Source organism: Aotus nancymaae, unplaced genomic scaffold, assembly GCF_030222135.1.
Source record: "Aotus nancymaae isolate 86718 unplaced genomic scaffold, 86718_ANA_hifiasm-v0.15.2.pri h1tg000008l, whole genome shotgun sequence".
In the NCBI taxonomy this organism is placed as follows: domain Eukaryota; kingdom Metazoa; phylum Chordata; class Mammalia; order Primates; family Aotidae; genus Aotus; species Aotus nancymaae.
The window spans coordinates 43,233,644-43,250,976 of NW_026988419.1; the positions used below are offsets into that span (position 1 = coordinate 43,233,644).

The 17,333-nt window shown below is 35.4% G+C and overlaps 1 protein-coding gene across 6 annotated transcripts in view; it reads right to left on the reverse strand.

Annotated features, from left to right (window-relative positions):
* The window catches only part of PMS1 (PMS1 homolog 1, mismatch repair system component), a 116,906-nt gene that overhangs the window by 11,885 nt on the left and 87,688 nt on the right, over positions 1–17,333 (reverse strand). For all 6 annotated transcript variants that reach the window (XM_064373242.1, XM_064373243.1, XM_064373239.1 and 3 more), the window contains 4 exons: positions 11,950–12,072; positions 10,926–11,069; positions 9,890–10,779; positions 1,631–2,113 (listed from right to left, as the gene is read on the reverse strand). In XM_064373242.1, coding sequence (XP_064229312.1) covers positions 1,631–2,113; positions 9,890–10,779; positions 10,926–11,069; positions 11,950–12,072 — 1,640 coding nt within the window. The remainder of the gene's footprint in view (positions 1–1,630; positions 2,114–9,889; positions 10,780–10,925; positions 11,070–11,949; positions 12,073–17,333) is intronic.

Below are 17,333 nucleotides of genomic sequence, written 5' to 3' on the forward strand. Positions count from 1 at the left end.
AGTATCTTTAACAAGACTTTTAACATATTTTATAAATGATTTCTGCTTTATTCTTGGAAGTTCTGAAACAGTTATCTAATGATGTGTCCTAGTGAACAAATTCTTATCTTTTTAAATTTCAGGTTTTTATTATTTTTGTCATGATTCTCTTCTACGTGTGTTCGACTGAAAAAGAAATATTAAGTTAAAAAAGAGAAATGTTAGTAAGTTAGTCATTATTTTTTAATCTTTAAATTTATTTTTGTCTCCCCAGGCTTTGTCATCCAAGGTTATTTATTTTTACAGAAAGCAATTTGCTCATATAGAATAGGAAAAGAAAGTTATTACAACCAATAATAAAATTATTTCAGGCAAAAATCATCAATGAATGGCACCACTACATGGAAAGGTTGATGGGAAACTTTCATGTGAAAGACAGGCTATCATTAGCTGAACCTAGTGACAGTGCCTTTTGATGTGATGAAGTATAAAGCACACAGCCAATCTATGAAATAGGCACCAGGAAGTAGAATCTAAATGTATTCAGTTCTCGTAAGCTAACTTCCAATTAAACAAGGGGGAGAGAAAAAGAAGCTGAACACCCTAAGAAAGCAAACAGATAGAGACAACAGGACATTCCACTGAACAAATGACTCAGTATGTACAATAATAAAATGATTTTTAAGAGATGTAAACAAGATAACCAAATGTAATACATGGATCTTGTTTAGATACAAATTAAATATAGAATTTTTTAAAAACTGTAAAAAAAAGGCATTTTGACATAATGAGGAACAATTCCAAGGAGTTATTATTATGTAAGGTATGAAAAAGGTATTGTGGTCAGGTGAGAAAACAGCCATATTTTGAGAGAGAAGTAAGGAAAGATGTAGGAAGAGGAATTGTTCTAAACTACTTTGGCAAAGGAAAGAAAATGTATGTGTATATACTATCTAGAAAGGCAAAGCAAATGTGGCAGTCTTGATAATTACTGATAAAGATATTCTTTGTATACTTCTATTTCATTATGTGTTTGAAAATGTTAAAACAATAGTACATAATGGAATAAAGTCATGACAATCTAACTTCAAAATTGCCCCAGAGAAGTTACTAATGTACAAGAGAAATCAACTTCATATTTATTAAATGTAGAAGTGAACTATGTATTCTGATATCATTTATAAACAATTCCAGTAAGGATTAGAAATCAAATTTTTTTCTTTGAGACAGTCTCGCTCTTTCACCCAGGCTGGAGTGCAATGTGCCATCTTGGCTCACTGCAGTTTCTGCCTCCCAGGTTCAAGTGATTCTCCTGCCTCAGCCTCCTAAGTAGCTGGGACTACAGGTACATGCCACCACATCCAGCTAATTTTTGTATTTTTGGTAGACACAGGGTTTCTCTATGTTGGCCGGGCTGGTCTCAAACTCCTGGCCTCGTGATCCACCTGCCTCAGCCTCCCAAGGTACTGGGATTACAGGTGTGGGCCACAGTGCCTGGCCTAGAAGTCAAATTTTTAAAAGATTAAAAAAAAACCCAAAAACCACTATTCCTTACTAGGAAACATTCTCAACCTTCTACCTTCAATTTCTAATCTAGTATAAACTATTATAATAAATATTTTTACAGTTAAAAAATATTACATCATCATACCTCTCTGTTAACATAATTGGCTTTTCCAGTGGCTCCGCAGGAAGTTTATGATTCTCAAGAAGTCTTTTAAATAGGAGGGCTTCTTCTACTCTATATGGATTTAATAACATTACCTCTGTTTTGGATGTCATTAGCCATGCATCAGGAAACCTGAGATTGTGGATCAAGCAAGGTTCATCCTTCTCTTCTAAGTCAACTTGGTTTTGTTTCTCAAAATTTATTTTTAAGTTTTTCATAGAAAAGGGGATCTGTATCATTTTAATATTTTGACTCCTTTTTTCAATTTGGGACTGAAAGAGTTCATCAAGTTTTGGTTGATTAGATAATGAGGTTTTCAGCTTGTGCTTCTGGGCCAAATTCCATGTGCTGGTGGGTTTTATCTTTTTTCTGCCATCTTTTAATGATATTTGTGACTCCTGTTCAATGGCTCTCTTCATTTGACTATTGTATCGTTCCAAGTCTTTAGTAGCCTTCTCTTCATATCTAAGAATAGAAATAAAATAGAACTAATGAGATCATAATCAGAAACATATTAACCATCTGAGGTAAATTTTATAAAAATAAAGAACTGGCATTCCAGGTATAGTAATGACAAAGGAACATGTATTAGATTAACTCTCCTGCATATAACTATGATAAACACTTAACAAAATATAAAAATCAATTATTGGCAGGGCATGGTGGCTCATGCCTACAATCCCAGCACTTTGGGAGGCAGAGGCAGGCAGATCACCTGTGGTCAGGAGTTCGAGACTAGCCTGGCCAAAATGGAGAAACCCTGTCTCTATTAAAAATACAAAAGTTATCCAGGCATGTTGGTGTACACCTGTAGTCCCAGCTACTTGGGAGGCTGAGATAGGAGAATCGCTCAAACCCAGGAGACAGAAGTTACAGTGAGCCAAGATTGTGCCACTACACTCCCGCCTGGGCAACAGAGCGAGACTGTGCCTCAAAAAAAACAAAAACAAAACTCAATTATTTAAAGTGGGCAATTAAGAACAGCCAAAAGTAGAAAAAATTTGCAATGGATTCACTCCTTGGGGGAGCGAAAAAAAGAGACAGAAACCCACATTTATACAACTTTTACCCAGAGGGGCAATTCCCGGTATTAAGAGGGAGCAGGGTGGTCAGAACTCAATCAGAATGTTGCAATGTTATTAGCTCGAGTCTCCAAGACACAGAGCTATCTGCTTCCAGAACAACTGAAAATTGAGAAAGAAAATCCCATGTGTGGGAACCCAAAGGAAAACAGCCATTACAAGGCTAAATGAGTTGAACAGAGATTTCAGCTTCTGCTCATTGCAGGGGAAACAAAGTTTGGAAGCTGAATTCCAGTTTCATGGCCTGGGAAACACTTTGGGCTTTCAACTAAAACTGGAAGAGGGCCACATCCTATGATAAAAAACCTATGTCCTAAACTAAGGAAGTTGCCCTGGGACCAAGAACAAAACTGAAACAGCTTCTCCCTAACAAAGTAAAAAACAAAATCTCCACAGCTCAAGATGATCTGTTAGTAATTTAAATACCTGGTAGAACAAAAATCAGCACTTTCCAGAAGAAGATAACAGAACCCAGAGTTTTAAACATATCATCCGCAATGCCCCACTGTACATTCAAAAGTTACCACTCTAACAAAACAGGAAAATGTGAGTCATGGTAAAACAAAAAGTGGTCAGTAGAAGCCAACCTCAAGATGACCCAGATGTTAGGATTATCAAAAAACCATTTAAAAACAAATTTTAATAAATGTTTAAGGTCTTAAGCATTAAACATTAAAAGATCATCATCATGCAAGAATAGAAGGGGGAATCTCAACAGAGAAGTGGAAATTATAAAACAAAAAATACAATGGAAATTCTAGACCTAAAAAATATAGTATCAGAAATTAAATTTTCACTGGATAGGCTTAACAGCAGATCAGAGATGGGAAAAGAAAGGGTCAGTAAAGTTGAAGACAGATCAATAGATATGATAAAATGTGTTGTGTTCACTTTACAGAAAAGTGAAGACAACTGGAAAGGCATTGCGGTGATCAATGGGAAAACAAACAATCTAATACATACGTCATTGGAGTCCCAGATAAAAAATGGAAACTGGGAAAGAAAATAAAATATGAAGAAATTTGGGTTGACAATCAGCAAACTTGGGGAAATAAAACTTACAGATGCAAGGTCAGCAAACCTCCAAACAGAATTAATGCAAAGAAATTCACAGGTAGGTATATGAGATTCAACTGCTGAAAACCAAAGATTAAGATAAAATCCTGAAAGCAGAGAGGAAAAAAAACAGTACAAAGAGGAAACAGCAAAAATAATGGCTATCGTAAAGAGCCAAATGACAGTGAAATCCTTTTTTTTTTTTTTTTTTTTTGAGACAGAGTCTCCCTCTTTTGCTGAGGCTGGAGTGCCCTGGCACGATCTCAGCTCACTGCAACCTCTGCTTCCCACGTTCTAAGCGATTCTCCTGCATCAGCCTCCAGAGCAGCTGGGATTAGAGGCATGCACCACCACACCCAGCTAATTTTGTATTTTTAGTAGAGATGGGGTTTCACCATGTTGGCCAGGCTGGTCTCAAACTCCTGACCTCAGGTGACCCACGTGCCTCAGTCTCCCAAAGTGCTGGGATTACGGGCGTGAGCCACCGCACACTGCTGGCAGTGAAATCTTTTAAGTGGTAAAAGAACCTAGAATTTGGCTATCTCATTGAAAAAACAAGTCCTTCAAAAATGAAGATGAAATAGACATTTTCAGATAAAGATGAGAATTAGTTGCCAGTATATGTGCACTATTAAGAAGTGACACCAAACATAAGTGAAATTATACTTACAGGGTTTTTCCATTTTATTAACTCCAAGTAGATTATGCTAAGGATACATAATGTAATCACCAAAGAAAAACTAACGGAAACTCAATAAAGAAATTAAAATTAGATACTAAAATATATATATTTTTTAACCCTAAAGGCCTCCTCTCCCCCCAGAAAGGAGGAACAGAAGAACAAAACAGAGATGGGACAAACAGAAAACAAACAGGAAAATGGCAGACCTAAATCAAACCATGTCAGTTATTATATTACATGGACTAAATATTGAAATCCAAAGGCAAAGATTATCAAACTGAATTTAAAAAGTAACACCCAACTTTATCTACAAGGATTACATTTGAAATACAAAGACATGACAGTCTAAAAGGCTGAAAAAAGATACACCATGCAAATAGTAAGCATAAGAAGCCAGAATGGCAACAGTATATACTCCTTCCTCAGGAACTGACAGAACTAGAGACCTTCCTCAAAAAAAAAAAAAAAATTTTTTTTTAGTTGAGCCGCAAGAAAGTGTTGAGCCACAAGCAATCAGAAAAAGAGAGAATGAATAAAGAAATGGGTCAATTCCAGATCTGAGGAATTCCCTATAACTCAATTTCAAAGGTACAAGATAATGGATGTTTCAAAAATTATATTGGATAGATTCTAAGAACTCAAGAATTAAAAAACATTCACTGGTTAAAAGTTAAAGAGATCTTTTTGTCAACAATAACATGAGGAAAATGAAACTTCTGGAGCCAAAGACATAGCACAGTGGTTAATGTCACCCCTTTTCTTAAAAAGTGATACCTGGATCCCACCCTCAGAGCTTCTAATTCCTAGGCCTAGGTTGAGATAGGGCCACAGGTGATTCCAGTACACAGCCAGAATTGGAAACTACTGCTATGTGTTCAGCAAAGTGTGGTGATTAAGAATACAGGCCCTGAAGACAGCCCGGCCTGGTTCTGCCACTTAGCAGTTCTGTAAACCTATGAAAATTATTTAATGTTTCTGTGTCTCACTATGCTCTACTGTAACATATGTATAAGCTACATCTACTTCAGTTTTGTTGTGAAAAATGAAATGAGTTAAAGTGTGCCAAGTATGTAGAATACTACTTAGCACAGAGTAAATGGTGATAAAAGTTTTGCTATCATTATTTTCTACCAAGAAACAGAAATCTTACAGTGAAGGTGCGAGTAATGGTTGGAAATTAAGTAACTTTGCTAAAAGATTATTTTTAAAGAAAGTTTTAAACTTGACACTAGAGAATTACGGCCATTTCTAGTCTCATACTCTTAAAACAATAGCTGAATTTTATTATATACATATAATAATCTCAAGGAAAAATATGGAATGTGAAGAAATAAAAATATTATTGAGAGAATAGTGCTAAATGTGAAAAGTGAGATTTAACAGACAGGAGACCACGGCATGGCATGTAGTTTGTGTTCAGTACATGTGTGCTGAATGAAGAAATATGATCTGGATGAGAATGTTTCCTTGTAAACTACATTTAAAAAAGGCTTCTTTGGTTACATTACCATCCCATATTAAAGTTATTTTCTACTTAGAATCTGAGATTCTGGATTAGCTATATAAAACACATGATTTTCAATAGTTTACTTTCTCTATGTCCTAGAAATAGTATTTTTAGCTCTTAGACATTCAAATTAAATATTTTTCCCATGCCATGGTAAAATGAGTTCAAAACAAAGGTACCATTTGTAATTAATTATAATATGCAAATTTTCACATATGGTATTCATCTTTCGATTTACTGAAGAAGTCAATTTAATTAGTTCTTTGGGAAATACAAAAAGTTATGTCCAAAGGAGTATTAAGTAAATGTTAAGTAAAAGCAGCTGCTACCATTGTACTTAATGTCAATAACGGATTTAGTCACCTGAATGGAAAATATTAATCCTGATTTGGCCAGAAGTCAATTAAAATAATGTTCTTGTGACTAAACATTGCATTTAGTTATAAAGTTTATCATTTTCATAATTGCAATACTTTTCTTAAATAGCAATATATTTAAAACTACTGCAAATGAAAATTCAAGCTAATGTCAACTGACTGAGACCCCAGTGGTAGGGCACATGCCTAAATCTGAATTTTAATTAGCTAGAAGAAAGGCGAGTAAGAAAGAAACTCCAGAAAGGAAGAACTAAAACAATGAAAGTAACCCCCTGACTCCAAAGTCTGTCCCAAGCTCTCATCAGGATTTTAATAACTGAATAATCCTGATCCTACTCCTTATTCAAACTCTTTGTTATAGCTTTGAGAACCTTCCATTGTCCATCCCCCACCTTCCCCTATCTTTCTTTACTCATACTCTCTCATATTCTGTTCCTGTCATAGAGAAAATCTTATTCCCTTAATAATACCATGCTTCTTGTAGCTTCTGGGCCTTCTCACATAATGTTCCTTCTACCTATACAATTCCCTAAAATCCTACTGGTTAATGTCTATGCAGGGAAGCATTACCTGTCCCATAGATAATATTAAGTCCAACTCCCAAGTGTTTCTATAATTCCTTAAATTTAAAACTTATATCTTAAAGCTCATCACATTCTTGTTACTAGCCTACACCATTCATGAGTTGGGAAAGTATGTTTTATTTATAACTGAAGTGATTAGCTAGAGTACATCAGGCCTCATACACAGAAAGCCCTTAATATTTCCTAGTTAGAGGAAGGGAAGGGAAAGGAGGGATGGAGAGAAGAAAGGAAAAGGAAAACAGGAAATAAAAAAGAAGAAAGAAAAGGAAGGACTGAAGGTCTACAGAAGAGGAGTCTACTCTCATATCCCTTAATAAACCTTAGAGAATTTAGATTCATGGAAAGAACTCCAAGATAAAGACAGGGAGAGAAGTGGTAGTTGGTGTGATTCTTAGATGTCATACCATTTTTGCTCTACCTTCTCACTAATCATAATTCCGGACTTAGCTGATCATGGTCCCAGGACCCCTGGCTCTGAAAGGTTCTAGCACAGTACTCTGTGACATACAGTAGACCTTGGATCCCAAGATACCTATATTTTCTTCACAGGTTTCTATTTCTGGCCTCCAAATTCAATTTAATCTTGACTCGGCATATGAAAAATGTTATTCTCAACAGAAAAACTCCCTTTCATAGATTAAAAACTGATCATACTGACATTGTGAGCAATCATGTGTTGGTAATTGATCTTATATCATAACACATAATATCTTATTTAATCCTCACAACAATCCATGAGAGATTGTCCATATTTTTTAATAAAAAGCTAACAAAGAACTGTGGTTAGAACCCAGGTGAAGCTTCAGAGGCCTGTCTTGATCATCAATGTCTCTTTTGTCTACTTTACGGCAATATGAGAGAACGTAAGACTGATTCCAGAATATTACCTGAAATATTCTGGTAATTGATGGCAAACAGATTTTTAGATGAGGCCTATTAATCATAATCCTAGTAACCTGACACCCTGGGATCCACAAGGAGAAACAATGCAAACATTCCTCAAAAGGCAACTGGAAAGATACCTGCTGTTGTGAGGCTGCAAGGAACAGCCAGCAAAGTAAGTTTTCATCATAAGCTTGTACACTGTCCCTATTTCCATAAGAACTTGAAACATCTACGCTTTTTTCCTATTCCCAGACAATTGTCAATTCATTTCCTTGGGCAATGCAATTCAACTTTTGTGGGCTTATTGCATTTAAAAGTTAAGTCCCCTCACCTTTAAATTGCATAGTTGTATCATTCAGATAAAACTAAAGACAATCACAATTATGTGAACTTTATTTGCATCATAATTCAAAACAAATCTTTAAAAATCTGACATTTATGAAATGTTTATAAATTTGAACACTGAGTATTTGATATGTTAAGGAATATATACCTTTAAAAAAAGTTATAACAATTTTATTATGGTTTTAAAATATGAGTTTCTTTATCTTTTAGAGTTAACATACTGAAATAGATGATATGCCTATGATTTGCTTCAGAATAATAAAGGGAAAGAAAGTGAATGGAAGTATGGCTAAAACAGTACTAACAGGACTGACCATGAGAATGATGGGTGGTGAAATGGGGTAATGGCTTCACACTTCAAAATGTCTACTTTTGTGGCTATTTCCAAAAGAACAAAACACAGTAACCATTCCCACTTAAAAAAAAAAAAAGCCTGACAACAAAAGGCTGAAGAGAAAAGCTTTATGGAAGCTTTTTGTTTTGGTGTTAACAGTGGTCTTTGTCATTTTAAATTGATACTGTTTTTATAAGACTGAATAAGCTAAGGAAAGAATAAAAAAATAAAAATACTGGTCAAGTATTTAAGTAGTCTAACACCAAATAAAAACTCTGGATGATGAATTACCTTTAAAATTGTGTCCACATATTTGACATAATATTGAGATACTTAGATACCTGTATATGATTGGAGGTATAATTCCACTCTCATTTTCTGCTGGGTTAGATCACCAGAATATACTTTGTGTTTATATTAAGTGTCCTAAGTCAATTAGAAACATTCATCATGTTATTTTGGAACATTTATTCAGATATCTAATTTAAAGATGGCAAGTAATATTCTAATCAAAGACAGATCAAACCACCTATTTACATAATAAAAACACCCACTATCATTTATAAGTTATAATACATAATGCATCTTAGAAGCAAGCCTTAAGTTATACTGAATAGAAACAGTATGAATGAACAACACTAAATTGAATCTGCGATACTAAATTTTTTGTGTTGTGTTACATATTTTGGAGACCAATTTAGAAAAGGAACAGTTAAGGTATTAAAAACATCAGTTATAACTGCTATAATGCAAAAGCTTTTTTAAAAAGTTCTACCATGGGCCAGGCGCGGTGGCTCACGCCTGTAATCCCAGCACTTTGGGAGGCCGAGGCAGGTGGATCACGAGGTCAAGAGATCGAGACCATCCTGGTCAACATGGTGAAACCCCGTCTCTACTAAAAATACAGAAAATTAGCTGGGCATGGTGGCGCGTGCTGTAATTCCAGCTACTCAGGAGGCTGAGGCAGGAGAATTGCCTGAACCCAGGAGGCGGAGGTTGTGGTGAGCTGAGATTGCGCCATTGCACTCCAGCCTGGGTAACAAGAGCGAAACTCCATCTCAAAAAAAAAAAAAAAAGTTCTACCACAGGCAAGTTATTAAACATAAAACAAAAAGAAATAGAAGATAATCGTGGTTTGAAATTGAGATGAATGGAAAACCTTTAACAACAAACTTAATAAATTAGAAAGCAGTTAAGGCTTATATTAAACAAAAAACAAAATAATACAAGTTCCTGCCCAGCAAAAAACCTAAATTAACAACAAAAAAGTGTTACCAAAAAAGGTACTCTATCCAAGCCATTATTTTCCGTTCTGCTTTTCCGTAAATAATTCCCTTTAAACAGTGAGTCATATAGAATTCAGGTCACATTCAAGCTCTTGAAACTTACTTCAGTTTTTCCTCTTTACTCAGTGTCTTCCACAGTTCTTCAATTTGTATTGTTGCATCCTCTAAACTAGTCTTAGGATTTTCTATGAGAAACTGAGCACGACGATCTTGAAGAAAAAGAGCACTTGCTGACATGGGTTTCTTGATTGCTCGATTGCTAAGTAAATCATAAGCTGTAACTTGTCCAGATTTATTATGTATTACATTTGATTTTTTGTTACATGGACCTTCATTGAGATTCTTTTGTTCAGGGCTTGGATGATTATTATTACTTATTTTACATGGTAAACTTTTTTGAGGCACTAAAATTTTCACAGGTTCAATATTCTCTCCCACTGAATTTTTAAGTATATTTCCCTTGCTCCAATCATCTGCAGAAATTTCTGAAGATTTTTCAAGGACTGATTCTTCCTCATTTTCCCCACTCTCATCTATATGGTCTTTATTGCCATTTTCTGACTGGGTGTGCTTAATAGAACCTACAAAACAAGTTTTACTATATTCCATCTGAGTGTTCTCCCAGGATAAATTACTCATTGCAATGTCTTGAAAAGCATTCTTAGTGTTTTTATCAATATCAGAATTTTCACTACTATAATGACAATAACCAAAGTCACCAACACTTATCTGGTGATTTAAACAATCATCAGTGTTTTTTCCAGATTCATCATTATGCACATCATTTTGGAAAGGAATGACTGAAGTATCAACATTTGGATAATTCTTTCCAGATGATTCCATTTTAGTGAAAAGCACATCTGTTTCTGCTGTTTTACTAAGAACGATGTCAGCTGTGGAAACATCTGTTTTGTTATTTTCACAAGAATTTGTACTAGGTAGTGGTCCATAACAAGTCGTCATCAGATTTTCAAGAGCAATTAAAACAGATTCCTAAAAATACAAATTAACAAATCTTAGGGGAAAATATGAAAATAGACAACATTTTAAATAAAGAAAAATATAAACAAAGCTTTTTTATATGAAAACAGGAATATGTTTATAAATAGCATAACAAAAAATTATTTGAAAAGGATTACCTTATTCTGTAATAATACTTGACTTTTATCTGGTGTTAAATTTACATCAACATCAGCTGTAGGAACATCGATTTTCAGAAAGAAAATAGGATACAAACGAGTAGATTCCTTTAGGCATTTCAGATTGTAATGATGTCGGATTAACTAGAAATACATGTAATAAATAAAAGAAAAATATGTAAATAAAGATAATATCACCAACCTTAAAGTACAATGAAAAGGAGCAGATTCAACTGAGAAATTGAGTAGATGCAACTGCTTATTAGGAAAAGCATTATCATGGCTGGGTGCAGCGGCTCATGCCTGCCAACCCAGCACTTTGGGAGGCCGAGGCGAGTGGATCACTTGAGGTCAGGAGTTCAAGATCAGCTTGGCCAATGCGGTAAAACCCATCTCTACTAAAAAGTACAAACATTAGCTAGGGGCATAGTGGCAGAAACCTGTAATCTCAGATACTTGGGAGGATGAGGCAGGAGAATCGCTTGAACCCAGGAGGTGGAGGCTGCAGTGAGCTGAGATTGCACCACTGCACTCCAGCCTGGGGAACAAAGCAAGACTGCATTTCAAAAAAAAAAAAAAAAAAAGGAAAAGCATTATATAAGTAGTAATACTCCTCTGGAGGCTTGAAGCTAAATGAAGTACAAGCATTCATAGCAAGTACAAATGTCCAAAGAAACTGGCTGAATAATAAAAAATCACAATGTCATGGAAGTTCTGAAGGCTTAGGGTTCAAATAAAACTACTAACTCTTAACTTCCTGGCTACATGGCCTAAGAGAAACACTGAACATTCGTTTCCTCGCTATAAATGTGGATAATAATGCATCATAGAATTGCTGTGAAGAATAAGAGAGATATCATATGTCTCTTTATCAGGCACCATGCTTAATAAACGATATTATATCTCTTTTTCTTCATTTTAGAGCAAATTCTTAGAATTAGTCCTTGTTACAATGTGACTAATGATAGAGGTAGTTCTAAATTTCCAATTCAAATGATTTTTTTTTTTTCCTAAAACAGATTACCTTTAAGATATCTTTTTGATGGACTGGTCGACTGTTTATAAAGATGAAACTTCTTTCTGGGGTTGAAAGACTGGTGAAAGAGTGGTCTGCATCACACTTTGGAAGAAATCCACTGAGATAAATCTATATAGCAATTACAGAATATGCAATGTCAGCAATGTGGTTCCATGAGTCTGGCTATATGCAACACTTTGAAAGGTATAAAAAAATTAAAAACAGATTTTCATCTTAAGGTTTAAAAAGCCACATACTTCCTGATAACCATGTGTCACGTATTAACTTTAAATAAAATAGTGAAGCATGCTACACTGGTGCTGTCTGCTCTTGTTTTTTTTTTTCAACTCTAAGGTAAAATTGGCATTTATAAAAATATTCATGAACGGTTATACTTTCAGATATTTAACTGCCATTGGACATACAGCATTCACTCTCTACTCAACCATTTTTTCTGTCTTTCAAAAGTTTCTTTCCTCACATTGTGACTTTTCTCTGGCTCTTTGTCCTTTTCTCTTTAACCATCTTTTCCTATGAAGAAGTGGCTGTTTTTAATCTTCATTCCGAGTATGCTATATAAAGCCAATCTTACTGGGTTTTCATTTCTGAGTTTTAAAAAATCTCTTTTACTCTATATTAATTTCTTCAGAGCTAAATGCTGATTGCACTGTTGTACTTTAGCTTCGTTTTAGATTATTTACATGCTATCTTTCTCTACTTTACAATGTATAAAGAGGAGGGAGAAAATAAAGAAGGACAGTAGAAAAGAATATCAGAGAAAAGAGAAAGATATTGAAAGGACAGGAATCAGGGAACATGCTCCCACTTTTATCTTTAGTTAACTAACAAAATTAAAGACAATATACTATCCTGTTAAGAATATAAGACAGAGTCAGATTGACAAGGTTTGAATTCCAGTTCTACCATTAGCTATTTGATTTTGGTTAAGTTATTTAAAACATAGGCTTAAAATCTCTTATCAGAGACAACTAGATGTGTTATTAATCTGCCAAGGAATGTTAACAGTAAAGTTTTAGCTTAGGTTGAGAAAAGCAAGTAAGTCAGTGGGGGTACTATTTTTAGTTAAGCAGAAACCATGAGGTTCCTTATTAACATAGCCTGTAGGCTGCCACCTATGTCTATGGCTATCCCTGCCCTTGGAACTAAGTGTTTAAGGAGATGCATTACCAATTTTAGAACACTAAGTGCATTATTGTCACAATGCCAAATTTTGCCAATTTGAAAAAATAAATTAATCTGTATAATCCATTATAAAATGATACTACTTACTTAACTGCAAAACTTCACAGCATTTAAAAATGGTTGTATAATTTACCAGGTAACATGAGACCATTCTTAAAGCAACTGCTGGGCATCAGGGAAAGAGCCTGTTTAGCCTCTGAAAGAGTTACTGGGTTTGTGACTTTAAAAAAAAGTCTGCCCTGAGAGGATAAGAAGAAAGAATAAAATGAAGAAGAAATACGTAACATTGCTAGTGATTTCCTTTCACACCATCTTGATTGGCCACTGTATAATCACTATTGTAGATACTGAGCTTTAAAAATGGTTTAGGATAATCTTAAGAACAAACTATGTTTTAGTTATATGGTAAAGTAAAATAAAACGGTAAACTCTTATAAAATGCTGTAAAAAGTGAAAATCAGGCCAGTTCATAGAGAAATAACTTGAGATACCAAATCAGTGCAACAAAATTAAGAATTAGATATGACTTTACAAAATTCTGTACCCAAGTATTCCTCAACCTAAAAAGCAAAACAAAAATTGAAGGCTCTCTTCCCTAACTGATCTCCACTGTGGGCCGCTCCCTCACTTTAATCCCCTGTACGCAGGCTTCTACTTCAATAACCAACTCTGAGGGACACTACTCAGCCCTTCTCTTATTTGACTCCCTGCAGCCCCTGACACCAGTAACAATTCTCTCATCTGGGAAGCATTCCACTGTGTGAATCTGTTGCAACTTTCTCTTGGTCTTTCTGCTTCTTCTTCGTTCTGGTTTGCGGGTTTCTCTCCTTTTCCTTACCCCCTATAAATGATGATGATCCCCAACTTCCATTACCAGGCCCCTTTTTCTTGCTCTTTAGTTACTATTCCTGAGTAATTTCATTCACATCTATAGTTTTAACAATTACCCATACACTAGTGATGCTAAGATATACAGATGTACAGCTTCTATTTCTTTCACTCCCCAGTGCTCACTATCTTCAACTGGTTGTCACAAAAAATATTCTCAATCTCACCACATTCAAAACTTGGTAAAGTATTTCATCCTACTTCTACCCTGCTAGCTCCTCCTATACTCCTTTATTATGATAAGAGCCCTGCCAGTTACCCAATCTGTCAAACCCATCTCCTCTTCTTACCCCTGATTATACTGATGCAATCCTGGCTGGTCCCCTAACACTAATCCTTCTTCTCTTTCAGTAAACCTCCATAACACCATGAAGTTACATTTTTAAAGTACTAATTTAATTACTTTTAGTCAGGACAATGAAACAAGTTCATGTGAAAATCCCCTTCTCCCCCATCCCAACTGCAAATATGTAACAATGATAGATAAAATACAAATTTTCAAAAGGCCACCCACATAAAAGTAATTAAAGATGTTATGACTGCAAAACATTTAACAGGGAGTGATGGCTAAAGTCAAATGTCCTGTGTGGTCTAGGATCAGAAACAAGATCTATCAGCTGGAAATTAAATTCTGGTATGGAAATAAGGACAGAAAACACCCCATTTAAGACAGGGCATTGAAACCAGTCTTTCCATTTAAAAAGGGGGGCTCATATAGCACCTCTTCTCCCCAAAAAAAAAAAAAGTTTAAAAATACTGTGGCCACTGTCTGGAGCTGCTTGCCAGAGTCACAAGAAAGAACAGAGACAACTCCAAACCAAGAACAAGGCTAAGCCAAACTGGCTAAGAAAAGGGGCCTGTAAAATCTTGGCAGGACGAGGCATGAATTACTAATATTATACCTGGTGTTGGATTGGGGCCAGTGAGTGAACGATCTGCCAAACTATGGGAAGGAAAGGGAAGTTCGGGAAAGCAAAAACAAAGCAACAAAAACAATAAACCTGAATTCAAGATGATTTTGAAATTAAGTTTTTAAAGCATATAAAATATCAGAGAATTAGAGAATTTTGCCTCAAGAAAGTAGAAATGATAGAGCAATATGAAAAGGACTTTGAAATTATTAGTATATGTAACATGCTTTTTAAAAAAGAAAAGTAGCATCCACTTAAGATAAAGAAATTGAAATTGGTAGCTGTACATCAAGTTAAGAAAAGAAGAATATGAAAACAAATCAACTCTAAATCCTGGAAACAAACTATATAGTTTTGGGAATTAAAAGCAGGCAATGATGAGGAATGTACTCAGAACTTAGCATAAAGTAATGCAGAGATGGAAATAATCAGAGGGAAGACAGATTTCAAAAAGGATAACTTCAGGAGCTCCATCAAGCGCACAAAGTCATGATGGGAAATGCCTCACAAAAGCCACCAGAGCAGTGGCCCTGTTGAGATCACCACCAATAATTAGTTCTTTGCATGTGGGGTCCCTGTAGATTAAAAAAAAAAGGTAACCTCATTTTATGTGAAGAGATAATAAAGATTCTCTACATCCAAGTTTCCCAGTGGCCAACGGCACTGTCATCCCAGACTAGTCAAGGGGACTTGGTGGCCAAGTTGTACAACTTAAAGGTATATAATGGGGATAGAAGTGAGGTGAGTGAGGACAACCACCAACCAGCTGTTGGAAAACAACTTAAGATTGCTTTTGGTCGCGGATAGAGAAAGGGCTCAAAGAAACTGTAATTTAGGATCAGTCTCCTTCAACCATACAAGCCCAGAAAGCATGGATTGATGATGGGTAGCTGGTGGCAACATAAACACAACACCTTAGACATATACTGCAATAACAGAAGAGGGATTTGGTTAGATGATCACTCTCACCAGAGAGACAGCCCATGGCAGCCCATGGAAGTAGAACACTAACACATGTTTGCTCACCAAATTCCCTCATTCCACCATGCAATAATAACCACATAAGGTACAGCAAAAATTCTCATATCTATGATGGATTACTAGGAGTCTTTATGCAATTTTATTTCAAGAGAAAATAAAAATTCAATGGGTAAGCACAGATCCGGCAACACATCTCAAAACAGGTGGAAGGAAAAGATTTCCAAGTACAGGACTGATTTATGTGATAGTCCCATTTACTCATGAAATTATAGCTGACCAAGGTCTAGATCAGGGCTTTTCACACTTGAATGTGCACCTGGGGGCCTTGTTAAAATGTAGATTCTGCTTCAGTTGATCTAAGATGAAGCCCAGGATTCTTTATTTACAATAAGCTTCCAGGTGCTGCCAACACTGCTAGTCTTCAGACCAAATTATGATAACTAGAATATCCAGAGCATGATGGCACAGGCATCAAGTCTAGATCTCCTGCCATAACCTGCCTGGGTTACCACTGTAGGCAATGATGTACTACAAAGCTACAAGGAATCCAGCGGAATTTAGACAGTACCCTTGCCATCCCAAGTCAGCCACCCTAATCAGTTTAAAGTAGCACTGGGAGTATGTCAAAACTATAAAACAACTCTTTAGGGAGCTCTGAAAATTAGAACCCATTTCGGATCATGGCCAGCACTGTAGCTGGCCACTAAGGTTGGCCTGAATTATTCCTCTGGCAAAGAAAACCATAAGCATTACCTGAGTACAAGCTTCCATCCAAGATTTTAATAAAATGACAATCAATAATTAAGAACTCAATACTGCAAAGAGAATGGGAAGGGACTTAGCAGCAGAAGAGATTTCAACAAATTACGAAAAAAATGGAAGAGAAGAAAAGAAATCAACTGCTTAGCACAACTCCAGGAACAGAATTAGGACCCTGATTATTCAACACTCAAGCAGAACCTGACAGTCAATAAGCCCAGCGACAAACACCCTGTTCCCAATTACATGGGGAAAGACAAAAGAATTAAGAGGATTGGAAGAAAAAGACCTGACAAGTAAAACCAAACTGACCTCTTCTCATTTAAGAAACAAATAATTTAAAAACAAAAACATTGCTTTTGATTTTAAAGGAAGTGTAATTTTTTAAAAAACAAAAATAAAAGTAAAAAAAAAAAACAAAAACAATTATCTTTAGAGAGACTCAAGTTTTATATCCTAAAACAGTAAGTTATGAAAGAGCAATAAAAAATACTCTTGGAAATTAAACATAACTCTTAAAATAAAAAATATTCAATAGAAAGGTTAGAAAACAGATCTCTCAAAACCTACGGAAAAAATGAAAGATGAAAAACTTGAGAAAAAAACAACAGAAAAATAACAGAGGTCTTAATAATAGGGAGTTTTATA